This window comes from Lepidochelys kempii, chromosome 1 (assembly GCF_965140285.1).
Source record: "Lepidochelys kempii isolate rLepKem1 chromosome 1, rLepKem1.hap1, whole genome shotgun sequence".
In the NCBI taxonomy this organism is placed as follows: domain Eukaryota; kingdom Metazoa; phylum Chordata; order Testudines; family Cheloniidae; genus Lepidochelys; species Lepidochelys kempii.
In genome coordinates, this window is record NC_136380.1 from 242,147,189 (window position 1) to 242,168,830 (window position 21,642).

Below are 21,642 nucleotides of genomic sequence, written 5' to 3' on the forward strand. Positions count from 1 at the left end.
CCATCAGTCCTTCTCCTTGTGTACATTTTGGCAGGAAATGCTCCCTTACTTCTGTCTTAGGTTGGGCTCATCTCCTGTGACTGTCTGTATGTGAGCTCAGTGAAGCTACAGGAGCAAACAGAGGCAGGTGGTTACATCATTACAGGGCCAATGCAGAGAGAGAGGTTTTTTTCTCCTAAACATTTTTAAATGAATTTCATGCTGAGCTGATAGCCCTAGGGACTATAATCTAGGGCACAAAAGACCCATGTGTTCCATAAACACCCCTTCGCTGGGAGGTCTCCAATCCAACTACTGACCATACTCAGCCCTGCTTAGCCTCTAAAACCACATGACTTCAGCTACTTAAACTAGGTCATCTATCATCATGCAAGCATCCAAGCCTCTAGCCCAGTGATACTCAGACTGGGAGCTGCAAGTGGCTCTTTAATGTGTCTCCTGTGGCTCTTTGCAGCACAGTTGGTATAGGTACTTCCACCTTTTCATTTTCTCTGGATGTATAAATATCTTCTTACTATATGTTCCATTCTATGCATCCGATGAAGTGGGCTGTAGCCCACGAAAGCTCATGCTCAAATAAATGTGTTAGTCTCTAAGGTGCCACAAGTACTCCTGTTCCTTTTATTAAAACAGTGTGATTTAATTATTAACCAGTCTAAGTTAGTAACCAGTCATGACGGTTACTTTTACTCTGTTACTAACCAATTGTAGTTGGTAAAATAATAATATTTGGTCAGCCATTTTGCTGTGAGAATAATATATATTAAATAAAACAATGAATTCACATCACTGTGGCTCTTTTGTGTAATATTGGTTGCTAATTTGGCTCCTGAACCTCTGAGGTCTGAGTGTCACTGCTCTAGCCCTTCACTTACAAACACTCGTGAGTCCCATGATTTATTTGGCCTACAGTGATTCCCTTTTAAAGCTTCGCTATCATTATTTGTTATGCTGTTTGATTTAGAAATTATATACGCCACTGCAAAGTTGAAAAGCTTAAGAGGGTTTTATTGCAGAAAGAGGGTTTTGATCAAAGCTTCCCTTGTCCTGTTGCGGCTGCTCCATTTTACCCTCTCTGGTGCTGGAGTAGATACCACTACAAGCTATCTCATGTCAGCCTCAGATGTCTTATGTAAATCTTCAGATTTACACAGGTGTAAGTGAGATCAGGGGTCCAGGATCAGAGATCAAGCCTTGGGGGAGAAGCAGAGACAGAGGAATGGAATGAAGAAAACCAGGGGAGAGATGTCCAAACAGAGAGTAATAGGAGAAAGAGGGCGGGCTTTTAAATCTAAGGGCTTGTCCACACTGGGTAATTGCATCATGTTAGAACATGACTGGAGGAGTCTTGATAACTAGCACACAATGTTAAACACTCACTGTAACCTGGGACTGTCATGTTTAACATTGTTTCAGCTGATTGGGCTACCACTGCCCACCGGTATGATGATACGACACAACAATTCCTGTCTATACTGAGTGCTACATTGTATTTAACCTTGAGTTAATTACCATAACCCCTTGGGATCCTGTTCTAACTTGATGTAAATCACCCAAGGTAGATAAACCCCAGAAGAGGAAGGGAGATGATGTGTGACCAAGCAGAGTTAACTTGTGATTGCTTGTGGTGACTTACATTCCAGGATTTGCTTGAACGGTGAAAACAATTCCTCTTGCAATGTTTGTTTTAAAGCCAGTTTCAGTAGGGTATTTGTCATCATGAAGGGAGTGGCAGTAGTGAGGATACATGTTGTAATTGTGTTCAGACCATGAAGAATCATTGTATGTAAAGGCTCCATGCTGTCTGGGTCTTTCTCTTTGTTCCCACCACTCTCCTCTACACTGTGCTTTTTTTCCCCCTGTTGCACCCTTTCTTCCCCTCTCCCTATGTTTCCTGGCTCTGCATTTCCCTACAGACCCTGGCATATTGAATGGAGTTTACATGTCAGAAGCCTTGAATCCTATTTTTGTGGACAATTTCCAAAGAGACCCAACACTGACCTGGCAGTACTTTGGCAGCTCCACAGGATTCTTCAGACTTTACCCAGGTAAAGAGGCTCAGCATTCCTAGCCCTGTCTCTAAAAATCAGGGCAAAATATAAAACACACCAGGGAAGGGAACACATTGATACAGAACCTATTCTGGGAAGCCTAGGGTTAGGGGAATCACTGCCTTCCATTGTAGAATAGTAAATATGGATTGCATAGGGGTCTGGGATTGGATTCCCCAAAAGGGAGATGACTTGGAAATAACCAACAACCACAGGTTGCCTGAGCTGATTGAACTGGGATGGTGTGCACCACAGGCACATTCCTGTAAAAGAGTAACACCGGTGGTGATGAAAAACTCTCATTCTCTAGCCACCAGCTACCCTACGGGGGGACAACACAGCCAGTGTGTGGCACCTGTGACACGGAAGGAATTCTGCTTGCCTATCTGCTCTTCAGGCTGACTGCCTGCTGTAGTGCAATCTGTCCTGAGAAATCCATGACAGAGCCTTTAGTGCTCAATCTGGGCCACACACCTATCTCTCCTACTTTTTAAGATTCTCAGCCATTCTGTAAGAAAAAAGATACACTATTGCCAGCCTCAGGAGATCAAATATCATCAGTCAGTTCCCACCCCCACCCCCCAAAATCATGAGATTGGCCCCCCCAAAAGATTATATTATGGATTTGGTCTGTCTTTTGATTGTTTTGAACTCCCCCTGCCCATCACCTGTGTGTGTGTGTGTGTGTGTGACAATCAGTGTTGCCCACTCTCCCATATGTATTGGGTAAGGGGCCGGAGCTTACACCCCCACATCTGCCCAGCAATTAATTCTGCCCTGGTCCAGCCCTGCTCTGCTCCTTCTGGGATTCTTCACCCTCTCTCCCAGGCCTGTGGGGTGGAGATAGCAGCAGTGTGCTCTCTCCCTCTTCCAGGCTGAGGGGAAGGAGTTTAGCTCCCCCATCCCCTCTTGTGAGAATGGTTGGGCTGCTGGTGAGAGGGGGAGGAGCTCTTGCTTTAGCAACTCTAATTGGTTGCTCAGCCCCAGCAGGCAGGCACACCGGGCAGGCAGCCAATCGAGGGCTCAAATTCACTGGAGACTGGAGCTTCTCACGTCATCGCCAAACTGGCTTCAACCTCAGCCAAAATCACGTTACTCGTCAAAAAAATCACGAGAGTCAGCAGCACTGCAGATATTGGAGAAAGCTGCGTACAAATGGTATAAAGATGATAGTAAATGCACTCCCTCCCCAATTTTTAAATGTTCCTGAGAGCACCAGGCACAGCCCAGTGACATTTTGCATAAAAATTAATCAACACATTCGAGGGAATGTGTGAAGGCCAGAAATTAAGTTAGGAAAGCTTTGCGTGTATTTATCCAACGTGCCTGCTGCTATAACGGCCGGAGCTCTGCTGTTGGCTGTGGGAGTCACATGACCCTGTGAACTAAAATAGTGAGGACTCAGAGCTAAGGATAATTGAAGGTTTGGTGCCTGCAGGGGTGGGGGGCCAAGGCCTGTTTTCCTGAGTGATTAAGCCACTGAGTCCTCCTTTTGCTGCTCTGTTCAGGGATAAAGTGGATGCCAGATGAGAATGGAGTGATCTCCTTCGACTGCAGGAATCGAGGCTGGTGAGAGATTAGGCCCTGTCATCTTTTTCTTTCTCTCGCCCTCTTTTTCTTCTCTTCTTTTGGAACTTTGATTGATCCTTGTCCTGATTTTTGTCCCACTCCTTCCTAGTGTGGGTTACAGAGATCTGAATGGGGAGTGCACAGACATCACAATCCAGTGTCTCCAGTGGGGAGTCTAATCAGAGCCTCTGTTGCATGCTGCTCCTGGGAGAGAGAGAGGATAGATGAACTAGTGTTTATGCAATCACATTGTATCATACTGGATTAGAGAGTGTTGTCCATCTCCTTCCAGCACCCCTCCCTCCCTCTTGGGGTCTAACGTCTCATATAGAATCACCATCAGTGACTCCCTTCTTTATCCCCTCCACTTTATGAGATTGCAGCCAATGGGATGGTACTGTTCAGAGTCCATCAAGTCCGCTCTTTGAATCAGTCGTCTCAGTAGCAGGGATTGCTGTTAAATAACACCAAGTTCCCTTTGTCAACTATGTCTGAGCATATCACCTCTGCAGCACTCCCAGCCTTTGCCAGCCCAGTAAACAAGAACCCAGGTCCAGCAGAGCACTATATTAAACAGCAGGACAGCCCCGTCATATAAATATGAGTGGTACATCCCACATGGGATAAAGGGTACATTCCCAAGCCTGCCACTGCCAGGCAGCTGCTCCAGACATGCATGTTATCTTGGGTCTAGAATCAAGGACCTGATATGGCAAATGGTATGCCCAGTATTCTGTCTTCCCCGTGGTTATGTTGTACCAGCTTCTCTTCTCTCCCAATCCTGTAAAGGTACATCCAGGCAGCCACCTCGCCCAAGGACATTATAATCGTGGTGGACATCAGTGGGAGCATGAAGGGTCTGCGGATGACCATTGCCAAATACACCATCATCACCATTTTGGACACTTTGGGGGAAAACGATTTTGTCAATATTATTGCAGTAAGTGTATCCCAGTCTAAATATAAAACAACTCACCCTGTCAATCATGCCTGCCTTTCAGCTCCACTAGCAAACCATGCTGGGATAGCACTAATATCACTCCAACACTTAGCTCTAGAGTTAGATGGGAATGGGAAATAAAAACAAATCGGCTATGACAAGTCAGTGGCAAGTACTTTGGTGAGTGACCAGCAGGGTAGATGCTAATTCCTTATTCACCCTGTGATTGACAGTAAAAGCTTTTTCATTCATATTTCACAGACTAAACCCAGAGGGACGGAGTCAGTCCTGGGATGGGGGCACTTGGTGCTTCGGGAAGTGATGGTGCTATTTTGACTTATGGCTGTCATCCCTCTGAGCCAGTAATACTCCAGCCTGGTGCTAGGAGGCATTGTGCTGCTGAAGCTGCTATCTTTCGTATGAGATGTATAAGCAAAATCCTGACTACTTGCGGTCAAGAAAGATAGCACTTTTCTGAAGAGTAGTGATATTAACTTTTTTATGTCCTGGCTGGGATCACCATGATACACCAAATTCTGCCCTGACTTCCCATAGAACAGAGTCCAGTAAAAGGTCAAGCTCCTGATTTTCAAAGTTTTTCATGGAATTAGGCCTAGATACCCAAAAGACTATTTCTCCCTCTATGTGACCATGACTTCCTGTGACACCACTGGAACAATAAGACAGTTGACCAATCCCGGGGTGGCTCATGACCACAGAAGACAGAACTTGCACAGGATCAAGACTGTGGAACTCAATGCCAAAGAAAAAGAGAGTGATTGCTAACCTCTTCCCTTTCAGAGCTAATACAAACCCCAGCTCTTTGACCAGGATTTCCCATAATTATACCCTCATTCCTATAGATTTATAGGAACAAAACATCAAAATCCCTAAGCTTGACCTCTGCTGGTAGGGAAGGAAGTGAAAGCTCATTGTTATCTGTTTAGGTTGCTAAGCTATTCCATTGACGGGAGCCATATAAGTACCTGGCTGGATAACTGGAGAAGTGAGCCGTGTTGATTCAGGAACAGAGGGAAATCATACTAAGCTGGGAGGGTTTTATGTTGGTTTTTTAAAGGGATGTATGTAATATATGTCCCCTTGTGTATTGTAATCTGGGAATCTAAGTGCTAACGTAAATTAGTCTGTAGCACAGCTATTAGAGTGTGGAGAAGACTACTGGAACTCTATTGTTAAAATAGCATTAACCCTGCAACTACGGGTGTGCCTGGATTTAATCTGCCAACATGCTACAATTTAATTAATGTATTACTTTAAAAGGCATGATTTTTAAAAGTGTGATGTGTCTAGAGCACATTATTGGCACAATAAAATTCTAAATAAAGAGGTAAATAAAACAGTGTAACTGTAAAATAGATGCTGTTTTTATCCCTATAAATGTCCTCTTACAGATCTCACTGTCAAGAGATTCCTTTTACCGCTAACCCTATTCTTTTACTTTTCTCTTTTCAGTACAATGATTATGTTCATTATGTTGAACCCTGTTTCAAGGGCATCCTGGTCCAAGCAGACAGAGATAACAGAGAGGTGAGTGCCAGACTCAGAGGTGTTGTTGGGACAGCTCTTATTGTAGTTGAGTTAGTGGGACTGTGATGCTTTCGTGGGAAACTCCAAGGACAAGAAGCAACTGATGTCCCAAAAACGTGGATTTTTATTTCTGAGACCTAGAGCCACATTCATGATGATACACTGGCTGCTCTGCATCTCTCTGGATATGCAAAGCAAATGTAAACTCAGTGCAGCTGGCTGGTTAAACCGAGTTTACAACTGATCTGTGTCTCTGGAGCAGCGCAAACTAGCCGGAGCATACCAGTCAGTCTCTCCTGTCCTATCACAAGAAACAAAAGCACATAACTCTGTGTGCCATTTCTAAAAGCTCAGACCTTCCATCCACATCCTTGGCCCTCAGAAAGGTGGGAATTCAGCCCTTTCCCAGTAAATGTCTGGTCACCAATGAATGCTGCAGTCTAGGTTCCCCCTTTCATAGGGCACTTTTTCAGTGTGCTTTTCTGATAGCTGCTTTTCTAATGTGGGCGTGAGGAGCAGCTGCAGCCCTAAGGTGGTCATTGTGCATCTGACTGCTGCAAGATGCACCTCCCTCCTAGCTGGGATGTATTTTTAGCTCCAATTATATCTCCCTTGTTTCTCTCACTCTCAATCTTGTGGAGGTGGCTCATACCCACATTGTCCCTATAGTCCACAGTTAACATTATTAGAATGTTTCCCTCCATATTTCTCCCCAAACTCCCGTGTGTTTCACCCTCAGCAAAGAACAAATCTCGGAAGAGAGGTGCTGCTATTTCTGGCAGTTATTTATGAACGTGGTGTGCAGCAGCCTAGAGTACAGCACATATGTGAACATGGGTGCCCCGTGATAGAACTGTTATTGGAGTAGCCTATTGACTTTCAACATCTGCAGCCGCCATAGGGGAAGATTGCCCAGCCATCTAGAGTAGTGGTGTGCCCTGAAATACAGGGTTTCTTTGGCCCTGTGTCACCCTTCTCTCCCCTGTCCTGAGAATTCTGCCTTCCTTCTGTCCGCATCTCATATCTGCCATGTGTTTCTCACTTCACACTAGCACTTTAAGCAGTTAGTGGATGAGCTGCAGGCAAAAGGAGTGGGGACCGTCAATAAAGCCGTGCTGGAATCCTTCAAAATCCTGAGGGAGGTAAGAGCATTTTGTTCCAAGGGTGTTAAAGAGCATGCTCACTCCTCCTGCCCCCCAGCCCTTCTTCCCCATGTCTCATGGCACTGTACAGCTCGCATCGGGTCAGGGGGAATTCTCCTAGTGTGGTGACATGAACGTTTTCTGACAGGGCCAAAAGTTGCTGATGAGCATGTTGGCTGTGATTGTGACATGGATGGTGATGATGATGAACTTGGGCACTCTGACTTTAGGGAGCTGTTTGTTTGTTAATTTATTTAAAATGCTCAAACCCGTTATTGCTCCCGATGAGGATAGTAATAAAGGCGGCATTGCCATGCCAAAGGAAAGTGGGTAGCTGACGTGGCATAGAGCCAGTTGCTATAAATAGTCACCTTTCCACAGGGAAAAGTGACCCCATAGATCAGTGCCTTGAATCGTCCATAATTACGTCCCTCAGGTCTGATGCTCAATTCATTCCATTTAATCAGAGCCTCTTACTTCATATTTCAGTGCTGTGCCAATTCATCTGTGCCTGAAAATGAACGATTGATTGACTGAAGTGACTGGAGAAGGAAGGGGGGGATCGAGACAGCTTTTTTACAAAAAGGCTTGAAATAACATAACTAAACTGACTGTATTCACTGGGCCAAATTCAGTTACTCGGGTGACTTAAATAGGAGTAGAGTTAGGCCAACACTAAGTGTTGTTGAAAATCTCATCCTTATTTTCTCCTGCTATCCCATCTCATATTGTCTGGAAGACTAATAGGACTGAGCTCAGATCTCATGTACACCAGTGTTATCAGTCAGTGGAGTTCCACCCGTGAGAGCATGCTCCCAATCAGGCCCGTTGTGCTGTTGAATCCATGACAGTATCAAACAGTATCTAGACGCTCACAGTGTTGATTGTGGTCCTGAGGGATACGCTGAAGAAGCTAGTAGTGATTGTGATTTCAATAGCTGTGTGTGTGGTAGTGTTGCTAGCAAATATAATGATACTGGTGATATGATGATGCTGGTTGTAGTGACATAAAATGTCACTACAGAGATGATAATATAAATGACAAGATGATAGCAATAATTCTGATAATGAAGGGTATGAGTGAGCAATGGTAAATGTTGTTACAGTTAAGGTATTACATTGTTTTTACTTCTCCGTTTATTTTTGTGTTTAATTTCCCAGGGATCAATACAGTGATTCATGTAGAAAATACCACACGTAAAATAAAACAGTGACACTCATCCAAGGTGTTCCAATCACCTACTATGCCCATGACAGTCATGCAGGATTCATGATGTTCTGTGAGCAATTGGGACCTCAACAGTCATCACACAAAAGCATGACTCAGCTTTGTTCCTTAAGGATTGCTGAAGGAAATAAAAAAAAAATAAAAGTACCGAGTCCCAGTGTAACCCACTCTCCTAAGTGCACCTGCAGCCCTGGGGTACTACTAAGGATACTGATACCCTTGGGGATGATAGAAATAATGCTAACAACACGGTGTTATTGACAGTAAATACAATGCATTGAAATTACCGATTCACGACAGCAGAGTATCTGGCTCCAAGTGTCTAGTGTAGCCCTGATTATCCATAATGATAATGATTTCAACTTGCCAAGGGAGGTTTTGCTCCTTAGCACAGTTGTGTTTAGAATTATAGGCCCAGGTTTTCCGGCCCACTTGAGATCCGCTCAGTGACGGACGAGGAGTCCAGGGTGGGAGAAAAGGTGGTATTGCGCCTTCTTTATATTTCCACAATTCTGGGCCAGCTAAGGGCTACCCTGGAACAGCGTAGAACAGCTTCAGGAGAACAGTTAGCAGCTCTACACCACTCTGGGATGTCCCATCTTCAGGGGGAATCCTCAAGAAGTCAGTTACACCAACTTGACGGCCTAGTACTGCCAGAGTGACACAAAGGGGCTGAAGAAAGAGCCAGAATCTGGTCCATAGAACTTTCGGTGGTATTTAAATTGCAATTCCAAATGTGTCTTAAGCTCCTGGGCCAAGATTTTCAAAACTAGCTGGTGATTTATGGTAGCCTCAATTTTTTGGTGAGCCCCCAGCCTCTGAAAATCAGACCCCTTTAAAGTGTCTCACATTGAGCACCCAGAAATTGAGGCTAGTCATTTTTGACAGCCTTGGCCATTACTTCTTGCTGACTAAGAATAACTGATCCCTTGAAAAAGAATGGTCTAGTGCAGTGTTTCTCAAACTGGGGTCTGCGGACCCCTGGGGGTCCATGAGGGTACTCCAGGGGTTCTGCGGGCCCTGCCGATCAACTCCTGCCCCTCCCTCCCTCAACTCCTCTCCCTCTCTCCCAGAGCCTTCTGCACCCTGGGGAACAGCTGTTCCCCAGCGTGCAGGAGGCGCTGGGAGGGAGGAGGAGGAATGGGGATGTGGTGCACTCGGGGGAAGGGGCAGAAAGAGGCGGGGTGGAGTGGGGGAGGGAAGAGGTGGGGTGGAGGGCGGGCCTTGGGGGAAGAGGTGGAGTAGGGGTGTGGCCTGGGACTGAGTGGGGAGGCTTGGGGGTCCGTGAAAAATTTAAAATCAAAATGGGCGTCCTCGGGTTGCTAAAGTTTGAGAGCCACAGGTCTAGTGAGTAGCAAAAGGTAGCTGGGTGTCAGGACTCCTTGGTTCTATTCCTAGCACTTTCACTGACTCCTTATAACCTTGGACATGTCATTTGAACACTCTCTGCTTTGATTTACACATATATAAATTCGGTACAATAATATTAACTTGCCTCACTGGGGTGATGAGAGGCTTAGTTAATTAACATGTATAAAGTGTTTTGAAATCATGGCACGTAAGATGCTATGTAAGTGCCAGATAGTATTGCTTACCAGTGAGTAAACATTTATCTTGTCTCTCCTCAGCCTTCTGTTCTCTTCAGCAGGGTTTCCTTACCCCGCTCTCTTAATCTTTCCATACAGGACTTATTTTTCCAAACATTTTACCCTGTCTGTTGCTTTCTTCTGAACTGCCTCCAGTTTTTCTGTCTTCTATGAAACGTGGTGCTCTCAACTGGAAGAAGAGTTCCAGTTAAGGCCTACTAAGTGCCAACCAGAGCAGAATAATTACCTTGTGTGTTTTACACATAATACTCCTCTTAACATATCCCAAGAGAGCAATTACCTTTCTTTCTACAGTCTCACATTGTTAATTCATATTGAGTTGATCTGTCCCTGGGGTATGCCTTCCTAGCTGGGATTCAGTCTTTGAGTTAACAGATTACAGATTCGTTTTCTCTTGTTCTGTATTTGTGCCCATGACTGTTCCTTCCTACGTAAACCAATTTATATTTCTTTTCATATGAATCTTGTAGGGTCACACATGTAGGGTATGTCTACAGAGCAAAAATAAATCCCCTGGCAGCAAGTCCCAGAGCGTGGGTCTAGAGACTCAGGCTTGCAGGGCTTCTGCTATGATGCTAAAAATAGCTGTCAGAGTGGTAGCCGTGTTAGTCTGTATCAGCAAAAACAATGAGGAGTCCTTATGGCATCTTAGAGACTAACAAAATTATTTGGGCATAAGCTTTCATGGGCTAAAAACCCACTTCATCAGATGCATGGGTTGGAAAATACAGTAGGCAGGTTGCTATAAATACACAGCACATGAAAAGATGGGAGTTGCTTTATCAAGTGTGGGTGGGTCAATGCTAATGAGCCAATTCAGTTAAGGTGGAAGTGGCCTATTCTCAATAATTGACAAGAAGGGGTGAATACCAAGGGAGGGAAATCACTTTTGTAGTACTAATGAGGCCAATACAATCAAGGTGGCCCATTTCAAATAGTTGACAAGAAGGTGTGAGTATCAGCAGAAGGAAATTAGTTTTTGTAGTGACCCATCCACTCCGCTTTATTCAGGCCTAATTGGATGGCACCCAGTTTGCAAATTAATTCCAGTTCTGCAGTTTCTCATTGGAGTCTGTTTTTGAAGTTTTTTTGTTGAAGAATTGCCACTTTTAAGTCTGTTATTGAGTGTCCAGGGAGATTGAAGTGTTCTCCAACTGGTTTTTGAGTGTTATAATTCTTGATGTCTGATTTGTGTCCATTTATTCTTTTGCATAGAGACTGTCTGGTTTGGCCAATGTACATGGCAGAGGGGCATTGCTGATACATGATGGCATATATCACATTGGTAGATGTGCAGGTGAATGAGCCCTTGATCGTGTGGCTGATGTGGTTAGGTCCTATGATGATGTCCCTTGAATAGATATGTGGACAGAGTTGGCAACAGGGTTTGTTGCAGGGAACTGAACTGGCCTCCTTAGCACTGACCCCCAACTTGGTAAGGCAACTCCCATCTTTTCATGTGATGTGTATTTATACCAACCTGCTTATGGTATTTTCCACTCCATGCATCTGATGAAGTGGGTTCTAGCCCACAAAAGCTTATGCCCAAATAAATTTGTTAGTCTCTAAGGTGCCACAAGGACTCCTCATTGTTTTTACTGATAAAGAATAACACAGCTACCCCTCTGAAACATGTCAAAGGAAATAGGGATTAAAGAAGGTTGCTTTCCTGATCTTGGAAAAGGCATAAGCTGCCCATGGAAAGCCCAATATAAACCTGAGTCAGTCTCTGCTCCTGTTAGATCACACTCAGAACCTCCTCTCAACTTGACACCAACCCATTAAATGGGTACATGAACTCTGTCAGATTCTGAAGTGATATAAATGGTGGGGTAAGTTATATAAATGTTGGGTGTAAGTTGGTCAAAAAAGGTCTGTGAGTGACACCAAACTGGCATTTGATGATGTGTTAAAATGTGTGTAATTTACCCAGATGTGGTGTTTTACAGGGAGCAAACACAGCTCCTGGTGTGCCTCCTTATGCCAGAGCTGGGCGCGGAAGTGTCGAGCATGGCACAGTGTTAGTTAGTTAGTTGGGGAGGGTCTGCTGTACCCCATTACCTCCTGCTTCATGCCCCTTTCTGTCCCCATAGGGCCAGGACCTCAGCAGGTGTAAAACGGTGTGGCTCCACTGAATTCAATGAGGATGTACTAACCTACACCAGCTAAGGATCTGACCCCTGTAGTGCAAGTTACCCTCATTGGGCCAGATGCTGATTTCATACTTATGGAAATCTGTTGCAACATCATGGCTTCAATTAAGAGAATCCTGCTTTACACACGCATGAGAGAGCAGAATCAGGCACCTGTGGTCTCAAACCCAAGCCTATAGGGTTGCTAAGCAACAGCCTGACCCTCTGTGTCACAGTACTGCAAGGTAAGATGAGGGAACTGCAGCTGATACCCCAACAGCAGAGGCTTCCATCGCCAACTCAGTGAGGTCAGATGACTAGCAGCAGACTGCTGATTGGGGTCTACTGGGTATAAAATTTCTTATTCCTGTCCCACTACTTGTCTGAGCAGCTAGTTGCTAGGCCTGTATCTGTCCAGACCCCCCGAGACCAAGTCCTGGCCTCCTTGCTGGGTTCCTACTCCTTGTCCCTGGTTCCTGCTGCTTTGCCTTGTTCCCTGTTCCTGCTACCACAGCTGTTTCCTAAGTTAATGACTCTGGCTTGGGCCTTGGTGTGACTTCTGACTGTGACCCTAACTCCACTCACTGCTCTGAACACTAGGCAGCTACAGGCACAGTGTTTACAAAGATGTTATGCTGGCTTTATACCAGAGTAAACTAAATCAGAATATCTTCCACTGAATGCCAAATCAATGCATGTTACCTCTTCTTTGCAATTTACATCACTGTTTATTTCATCACTGAATTTCACCCAGAAACTTTCCTGAGAGTTGCACCTCCATCTACAAGATTGCAAACTTGCATTTGTCTGTATTTGGCCCTCTGTGTTCAGTTTTTCTAGCCAATTGTGTATCTATCCTATTTCTCTATTTCAGCCACATTTTCTAGCTAAATATCACATGACAGGATGTTAAATAAGTCACTGAAGTAGAGGTATGCTGTGTCCATTGCATTTCATTCAACCAGTAACCTATGATTTTTCTGATTATCTGTGTTTCCTCTGGGTGCTCACAAATTAACTGTATGATTAATTGTTCTAGTAATTTACCAAATATTGAAGCTCAACTTACTGATCAACTTTCCATCCTCCTTTGAAAACAAGTTTTTGTTCATTCTTTTGAGACTTCATTTATTCTTTGTTAGGTCTCAAACATTGTTGTAGGTGGACCAGCTGCACCTTCTGCTTGTTCTTTTACCTCTCTAGCTTTAATTCCATTGGACATTGCTGATTTGAATATGTCCAGTTTATATAGTCTCTAACGTAACCCTTGTGACTCTACCTTGAAACTCTTCCTATCTCTGTTACCTACTACCGCAGTCTCTGTCCTGTCACTACTGTCCTTTTTAAGAGTGAAGCAAAGCACTTATTAAGCATTCTAGCCTGATTCTTGCTCTCTCTTATTTGTTCTCCAGCCTTTATAGGTTGTGGACCTATACTTTCCTTACTCATTTTCATGCGTCTTACTATTTGTATTTATACAGTTTCTTGCTCATTTTTACATCCTTTGCTAACAGCGCTTTATTTTGTGCCTTTGATTTTTGCAAGATATGTCTTCTTATCCACAGACGCAATTGCCTAGTTTTTTCCATTTTCTTTATGGGGTCTTCTATTTGTCCTGCTTTTCCCTTGCTTTTCCTTCTCTGCTCTGCTAGCTTCCAGCTCCCCTGAATCCCTTACTTTCTTTCCCCAGGAGACACCTCCTACTAAGGTCTTGGTCCTGAATGCCACAGATGCAAAGTGTTGTACTTACAAGTGCAAAGTAAAAAATGTTGAGCAAAACAGGGAGTGCAGGGGAATCTGATCCTGAATAAAGCAGAGTAAGACTGTTGTTCCTGATAACAAGACTATGGCCAAAGAGGGAAACACATAGCTAAGTGCCTCATTTGCTTACATCTCTTCAGATATGCACATTCTGTGCTCTCCCCTGCCAGCACACATGTGCCTGGACACACACACACTCTTGGGCATCCTTATGGTTACACTCAAGGGTCTTGGGACTTACTTCCACTCAGTGCAGAGGATTGCACCTAGAACTTCACCTGAATGGTTCCTGCTCGTAGCCTCTGCTCACTCGCTACAACTGAGTAGTCCCCACAGCACATTGCAAAAAGACCTAAAGGAGCAGGCCTTAACTCTTGGTTTTAAAATCTGCCTTTTACCTCCATTATTGTTATGCTGATGATTTCACCCTCCCCTATTAATATTGTGTACAGTATCATTACAAAGTCTTTGGCTCCCACATTACATGCAATTTCCAGGTCTCTAATTCTTTCCTTGTTTTTTATAAAGTAGTTATTATATTTAGAGAAAGAATTAGAGACCTGGAAATTGCATGTAATATGGGAGCCAGAGACTTTGTAATGATACTGTACACAATATTAATGGTCATGATCAGATATAAACTAAGCTATATTAAGTTGTCCCCTTAATAATTCAAGAAAATGTTGGATCTTGGTTTCGTTGTATTAAGATAAGAGACATCTAACTAGTTAAAGTCCACCATTGCTTCTCATCTGGACACACCTGAAATCTGTTCAAGGTGTAGCTCACCCATTCCTTCTTCCTAATACAATGGGACTCTATAGCAGACCTCAGTTTTCATTTCCCCTCTGTTCTAACATAACTCAATGACTTTTAACATTTTTATCTCTAACTTCCATCTGCACCTAGGAGTATCATGTACTCATTCCTGATGCATGGCTCCATTCCAGGCCTCCACCTTAAGCTTTTTCCTGACAGGAATCTCTGATTCCTCCTGCCTTTTAGGAATCTGACCATCATTCAGGTGGAGATGTTTTTTCCATGGTGGCCTGTGGATGTGAAGCTCCAGACCCCTGGACACCCATCTCAATATCCACTTCCTCATTTTCAAGCAACACCTGAAAACCTTGGGCTCTGTGGGCTGCGTGGAGGGAGGCAGGGGAGTTGGTCTTGGTATGCCTGGGGTATCCCCAACAGCAAAGTTACCAGCGGCCTCTGTTCCTTTTGTGCTGCTTAGGTGATGTAAAAAGGGCACAGCAGACCTAAGAATCTGACCCTTTATTTTTTTACCTGTGGAGTCTTTTTGACTCCAGTGAAAGTTTGTCTGAGTAACAACTTGTTTAAAAACTAAGCAAAGACCTCCACTTGTGGTCCAATAATAATAATTTTATTTATAAACCATCGTTCTCACTCCTACTGAGACCTTCGGGGTTCTGCATACCGGATCACAGTAAATAAATATAATAACTACTTTATAAAAAACAAATAAAAATACCACAGGAGTAAAGGGGTTATTACATAGGTGGAGAGGACAAGAGTTCTACACATGAAATTCTACAGTGGTCAAGTAGAGGCTGTCCAATCCTCTCTCATCATGGTAGAATAACCAATACTTTGGTGGTACCAGGGTGCTGATGAGGGAGATGGTGGCTTTGGGCTTTGGTGATGGTATAAAATGGTGGTGATGTGATAGTAGCAGTGATTATGATGAAAGTAATAATGATGAGGTCAATAGCAGTGATGGTGCCATCACGGTGGTGTTGGCACTGAGGAAAGCAATGTTGTGGAGGATGATAATGAGGCAGATGATGCTGGTAGTGGTGACATGAGAGTGACGGTGTCAATGTTGACTCCAGCAATGAAAGCATGTGGAGCTGACACAAGGCGTGTCCCACTGCTGATGGTGGTAGGTGCAGTGGCATCATTATACTACCCAGGTTGGTAAAGATACTTTTCCATCTAAATACAGAATGACCAAGGTTAGAGGTGGAAGGGATTTCAGAGGTTAAGCTCTAAGCACTGCACAGGTACCAGTTTATACTCCGCACTCTCTCCCCATGCCCAATGGTCTATGTTGCTGATATTGCTCTTAATCTTTTTTCTTACGTCTAAGCTGAATTTTCCATTCTTTAGTTTAAAGCCATTATTCTTGTGATGCACCCTTAGTCAGCCTTAAATTAGTCTCCCACACATGCTCTATTTCATGTAGTTGCTTGCCTCTCATTTATCTTTACTACAGAGCTATCATGTCTTCCTCCCTTTAAAATTTTGATCTATGTGAGTTTGTGTAACCTTCCTCAGTGGACAGATCTTCCATTGCTCCAATCATAATAGTTTGTAAGAGGAGGAGGTGCTCCTTGAAATCGAGAAGTTGCAGCCAAGAAGCTGTTCATTTTTACTCCTTGATGTAGGGAAAGCCTCTGCAGTTTGCACTGGTTGCTGATAATCAACAGATTAAATTCAAGGTCTTGCTAGTACTAAATAAAAGTATTACGTTTTCTTGATTCCATTTGCCTTGAAGGCTCATAGCTGGAGAAGTAATCATTCAAGCCTTTGTCCTTCATCCCAAGATTTCATCTGGGACCCCTTCTAGAAAGCTCCCTTCCTGAGGGCATTTGCCAAAATCTTTCTGTAGCTATTTTAAGGCTTAGTGTCACGTATACTCTTGGCTCACCCCCCAGCCCCTTCAATACACATTTCCTCTTTAGTCCTTAGGCTTCTTTGTTGTATTCACCTGCCCACGGCCCCTGACAAAACACTGGATGGAAGAGGATACCTCTGCCCTTTGGACTGAGATCTCAGAGCGAAGTTAGAGTCTCAGACATCATTCCCTTTTTGCTTACTCTCCTATGGGCTGGTCCCTGCACAGGTTTTGTACCACTCTAGCTGTATTGGTATAGTTAAAGAAATAAAACCTACCAACGTAGACACCATCATACCAGTATAACCACATCCATGCTAGGGGATCGGTTTCTGTATCAGTTTCTAAACAGATGTCATTACATTGGTACAAAACGGTGTGTGGACCAGCCTTTAGAGATTATGGGGTTTTGCTCTCTGTGGTGCAGCCTGAGAGAAACTATCCAAACCAGCCTAAGATGTTGTATTGAAAATAGAGAGAAAATTGTAGTAAATCAAAAAGAGCCAGCGTGAAGAACATATATCTAAATTTAAACTTCTCATAAAATACACCAGGTAGTCTCATCTCAGTCACAGAACAATTGAAAGAAATACTTTACACTCCTAGGCAGCAATGCCGACTCCCCAAACTTCTTTTGTCAGAGGCCAGCCGCCAGCAATTCATCCCCCTTCCTTGTCTTCCTGGGTTTCTCCTTTTTGGGTTTGTTTTCATTGGGAAAAAACTTGAGGTTAGGTGAGGGTTAGTGACACATTTGCTAACCCTGACCTAACCTCGACCACTTACCTAATCTAGAGAAGCCCTTAGTCTCTCAGGACTTGTTTTTCAAATTGTGGGTGTGGGTTGAGTGCTTTGATGGTTAAAAGGGTTTTTCAGAATTCTTTATTACATCCAGTGTCTCTTACAATAGATGCTTATCCTGTGGTTTTGGCTTATTATCACCCAAGATTGCCCCCTCACCAACAAAGTGGTGTATCCTAGGTCCATTCAGGATTGCATGCACCACCTTCTTGTCTGTTCCACCCACAGCTAGGCAGAGACACACAACAGCAGTTTGTGTTCCCCATCCTCGGGTTGATGGTCTAGGGAGGGGAAGCAGGTCTTTTAAGGATGTTAGTTAAACCGGCTTTCGAAAGTTTGTCTTCCTGGCTGAGCAGGCAGTTTCCCAGCCTGCTCTTTGGGGACACCCACTCCACACTTCTTTGTCTGCATTTAGAACTACAGCTTGTAGACTTTCTTAGCATAATTATACTCCATATTAAATATCACTTATTGACACATACCATGTCCTCTGCCATGCTCAGTATACAGCCATTCCATTTCCACCTGTGACCATTTTGTCCTCCTTTTTAACCTTGGTAGAGTGACTGGCTGTGCCGGAGACTTTGGGCGGGATTGTCCCCTAGCTTGCACCTTTTGTACTCATTCAGAGCTGTACAAAGTGAGTGCCAATGGCTACCAAGTCAGGACAGTTGTGTTTTACACCCACTCCATGCCTGCGTACTACAAGCGTACATGGCAGTGCACGGTACAGGGCAGTAGGCAATAAAGCTCATTGTGCCCACCACTCTTTTTTTCATGTTATTTTAACTTTTGTAAAGCACCTGGGTATGGCATGTGATGATAGGCGCTGTGTAAATAAAAAATACAGAGCACACCAAAGCTCAGCCCTCACTTGGGGAAAAGGCTCTATGGAGTCATTGGGAGTCTTGCCTGGGTAAGAATTCAGCTCAGGATCTGGCCTTTTATAAATAAATATACAGCAATAAGAATTATGGCAATGTTGAGGATACTAATGCTGCTGTTCCTCTCCATTTGTAGTTCAGAGAGGCTGGGCAAGGAGGCCTGTGTAACCAAGCCATCATGCTGATCACAGACGGAGCCGTGGAGGATTATGAATCTGTGTTTGAAAAGTACAACTGGCCTGATCGTAAGGTTTGTCTCAAAAGGGATGAATAAAGGGAGCAGGGGAGGGGAAGGAAAGTGACCATCCTAGCATGGAGTGAATAGAAAACACCACATACCGAAGTATGTGTACTCGCAAGCCTCCACATGCTCCCTACTGTAAATACAACACAAAGCAGCTAGACAATAAGTTGGTGAGAGGATTATAAAGGTGCTGTGATTTTAAAGGGACACTGTCAGGTCAAGTTTGGCCCAAAATATATATATGTGTGTGTGTGTGTGTGTTGGGGTCGGGGCCGGGGTATGTGTGTGTGTGTAGGTTTAAAAAAGGCTATTTCAAAAGCTGAGGACAATAGAAACATTCTTCTGATTTACTAAAACAAAAAAAGCCACAAACCACCAACAACAAATACAAAACTCCACCAACCTCCAGACTGAAACATGTTTTATTAAATGAATAAATAAATAACTGAACATCTCTATGCAGTATTTACAATAGAACTGGGTGGAAAAGGTTGGAGTCTTCCTGTCCTGCAGAATTTTTTGAGATTTCAAGATATTGTCCTGTTATACGTTGGGATGAACCCAAGACTTTTCCAAGACAAAATAGACAGACAGACACTGACCCACCCCAGAGTAGCCAATAGTCCGCTGGTTAGAGCATTTACCTGGGTGTAGGACACCCAGGTTCGTAGTCCTTGCTCTGCCTGGTTCAGGCAGAGACTTGTACCTGGATATCCCAGAGAACCTGAGAAACATTTCTTGAGGAAAGTTCATTGGAAATGGAACATTCCCTGAAAAGTTTCAATTTCAGCTAATCGGCGTTTTCTGACAAAAAACTGTCTTGTCAAAAAATTCCCAACCAGCTCTATTTGTAACTCAGTTGTGTTACAGCCCTTGTGCTATTGAATCAGGACCTGGAACTGAAAAAAAATAAGAACTGATTCTAAACCAAAGTGACTCGTTTGTTTTCCTTGTCCAAGCTGAGGGAAATGCACAAGGGAAACAAACAGCAGAAAGAGCAAAAAATAAATTTGATTTTTAATATTGTTTCATTTTAAATAAGCTAAATTGTTATTGATCACATGAATGAGAACACTCTGAAAACAGATGAATTTTAACCTGATAGTGTCCCGTTAATTGCTTTATGTGGTTAAATATTTCCATGGGTTAAGAATTTTTATGAGTGGTGAAGCTACCTGCATGTGGATCTGGCTACTGCTGTGAAATCAATCACAATTCTTGCTTCTGGTTTGTTAATCAAACCTTCTCTCCACAGCTGTTCCCAAAACAAATCGAGTGTGTGCCAGCTTAGTGTTTAAGAGTTCTCATCTCCAAATGATCACGCTCCGTGCCTCCATGTATTGTTACTTGGCTGGCCAGGTTAATTTTGATTGATAATGAGGTTCTCAGGGAACAAGAGAATCATATATCAGTGTAAAGACAATTTCTCCACTGTCCTTCAGTGTAGTAATTTACACTTCTGCAACATGGGTGTCAAGCCACTACCGTTCTAATTTCGTAGCATGTTACATTACACCTCTTTGGACTGACTTGGGACTGTTGCAAATGGGAGATGATTTCTGCATAATTCTTACCACTGTATTCTTGTTACACAGGTCCGGGTTTTCACTTATCTCATTGGAAGGGAAGTCACATTTGCACAAAATGTGAAATGGATAGCTTGCAACAACAAAGGTGCTGTCTGTGAACAATTAGCCCACTATACACATCACATGCAGACTGCAATCATGCATTCTGGGACTGAGATCTCTTTAGAGCTCATACACTAAAGTTTGTGCCTAGTTAGCACTTGGATGGGAGACTTCTGAGGAAAACTCAGGTGCTGCAAGGAGTGCTGTTGGTGTTTCACTGAGGCTACTCCTTGATCAGTACTAAACCGACTCCCTATCGTGGTGTTAAGCAGCACTGTGTCTGTGTCACTGGACATGCTATCTTTTGGCTGAGTGACAAAACTGCCATCCTTTCTGTTAAAGATTTCATGGCCCTTTTCACAAGAGCAGAAGGTGAACCCCAGAGTCCTGGCCAAATGGCATTATGTATGTCTACCTAAAATTCTGCCATTGGTTCATTTTGATCCCAGTATTCCTCATTTTCCCCACCTTAAAACTATGAGGTGCTATTGCTGGCACAAAATGGCTGCCACTTTGTACCCCAAAGTAGGGCTGAATGATTCTTTCACATATAAGCCAGTAAATGGCTTCCCTATGTAGGTGCACAATGGGGTGGGGATCCATGAGCAAGGTCTGGGAGAATAAACAATTTCACCTGTCTTTGTCTGCAAATTGTCTACAAACAGATTGTGAAATGCTTATATGTTTGTGGTGTTTAAAATGATTGTCAGTAAATAATTCTTTGTTCATGCATTGTGGATCTTCTGAATTCAAGTTTTTATTGGTTGGTTTCACAAGTAACATGATATTGTTTCTGTTCCCTGGTTAGATGATTTATGTAATTAACCGATAAAAGTTCGGATTTCAATTCAAATATTTAAGTGTAAAATTTGCAGTGTGTCATTCACCCTGCTGTTGGTTAGTTATGTTGGTTAGTCCTGTAATTTGAAAGGTGCTTTTGGTGAATATTTGAGTTAAAAGTTCACTTTTTGTGAGTATTCTCACTTGTCATGCTCAAGCCCTCGCTTATGCACAGAAAACAAAGACCCAAGTGTCACAAATAGGTTTGAACGGACAGTTTGCTTTTTGAATTCAAATGAACATGCCTGAATAATTCAGGAGAGGACACTGGGAGAGTGACAGGTTTCTGTTTCTCCATTAAGGCTACTACACTCAGATCTCCACCCTGGCAGATGTTCAGGAGAATGTGATGGAATATCTGCATGTGCTCAGCCGTCCGATGGTCATCAACCACGATCATGACATCATATGGACTGAAGCCTACATGGACAGTGCGGTAAGGACATTGAGATAAGCTTCCAATCAGCAGACAGGTTTCAGTGGTAGCTGTGTTAGTCTGGATCAGCAAAAAAAACAGGGAATACTTGTGGCACCTTAGAGACTAACAAATTTATTTGGGCATAAGCTTTCGTGGGCTAGAACAGTAAGGGCTAAGTGAAGGAGAGGGGGAAAGCAGGGCTGTCACA

The 21,642-nt window shown here is 43.5% G+C and overlaps 1 protein-coding gene across 1 annotated transcript in view; it reads left to right on the forward strand.

Moving 5' to 3' along the window:
- CACNA2D4 (calcium voltage-gated channel auxiliary subunit alpha2delta 4) overlaps nt 1-21,642 on the forward strand; it is a 166,579-nt gene that overhangs the window by 24,070 nt on the left and 120,867 nt on the right. Inside the window, exons 7-14 of the mRNA XM_073335235.2 lie at nt 1,917-2,048; nt 3,560-3,620; nt 4,410-4,560; nt 6,034-6,108; nt 7,161-7,250; nt 18,438-18,551; nt 20,141-20,219; nt 21,319-21,452. Coding sequence (XP_073191336.1) covers nt 1,917-2,048; nt 3,560-3,620; nt 4,410-4,560; nt 6,034-6,108; nt 7,161-7,250; nt 18,438-18,551; nt 20,141-20,219; nt 21,319-21,452 — 836 coding nt within the window. The remainder of the gene's footprint in view (nt 1-1,916; nt 2,049-3,559; nt 3,621-4,409; nt 4,561-6,033; nt 6,109-7,160; nt 7,251-18,437; nt 18,552-20,140; nt 20,220-21,318; nt 21,453-21,642) is intronic.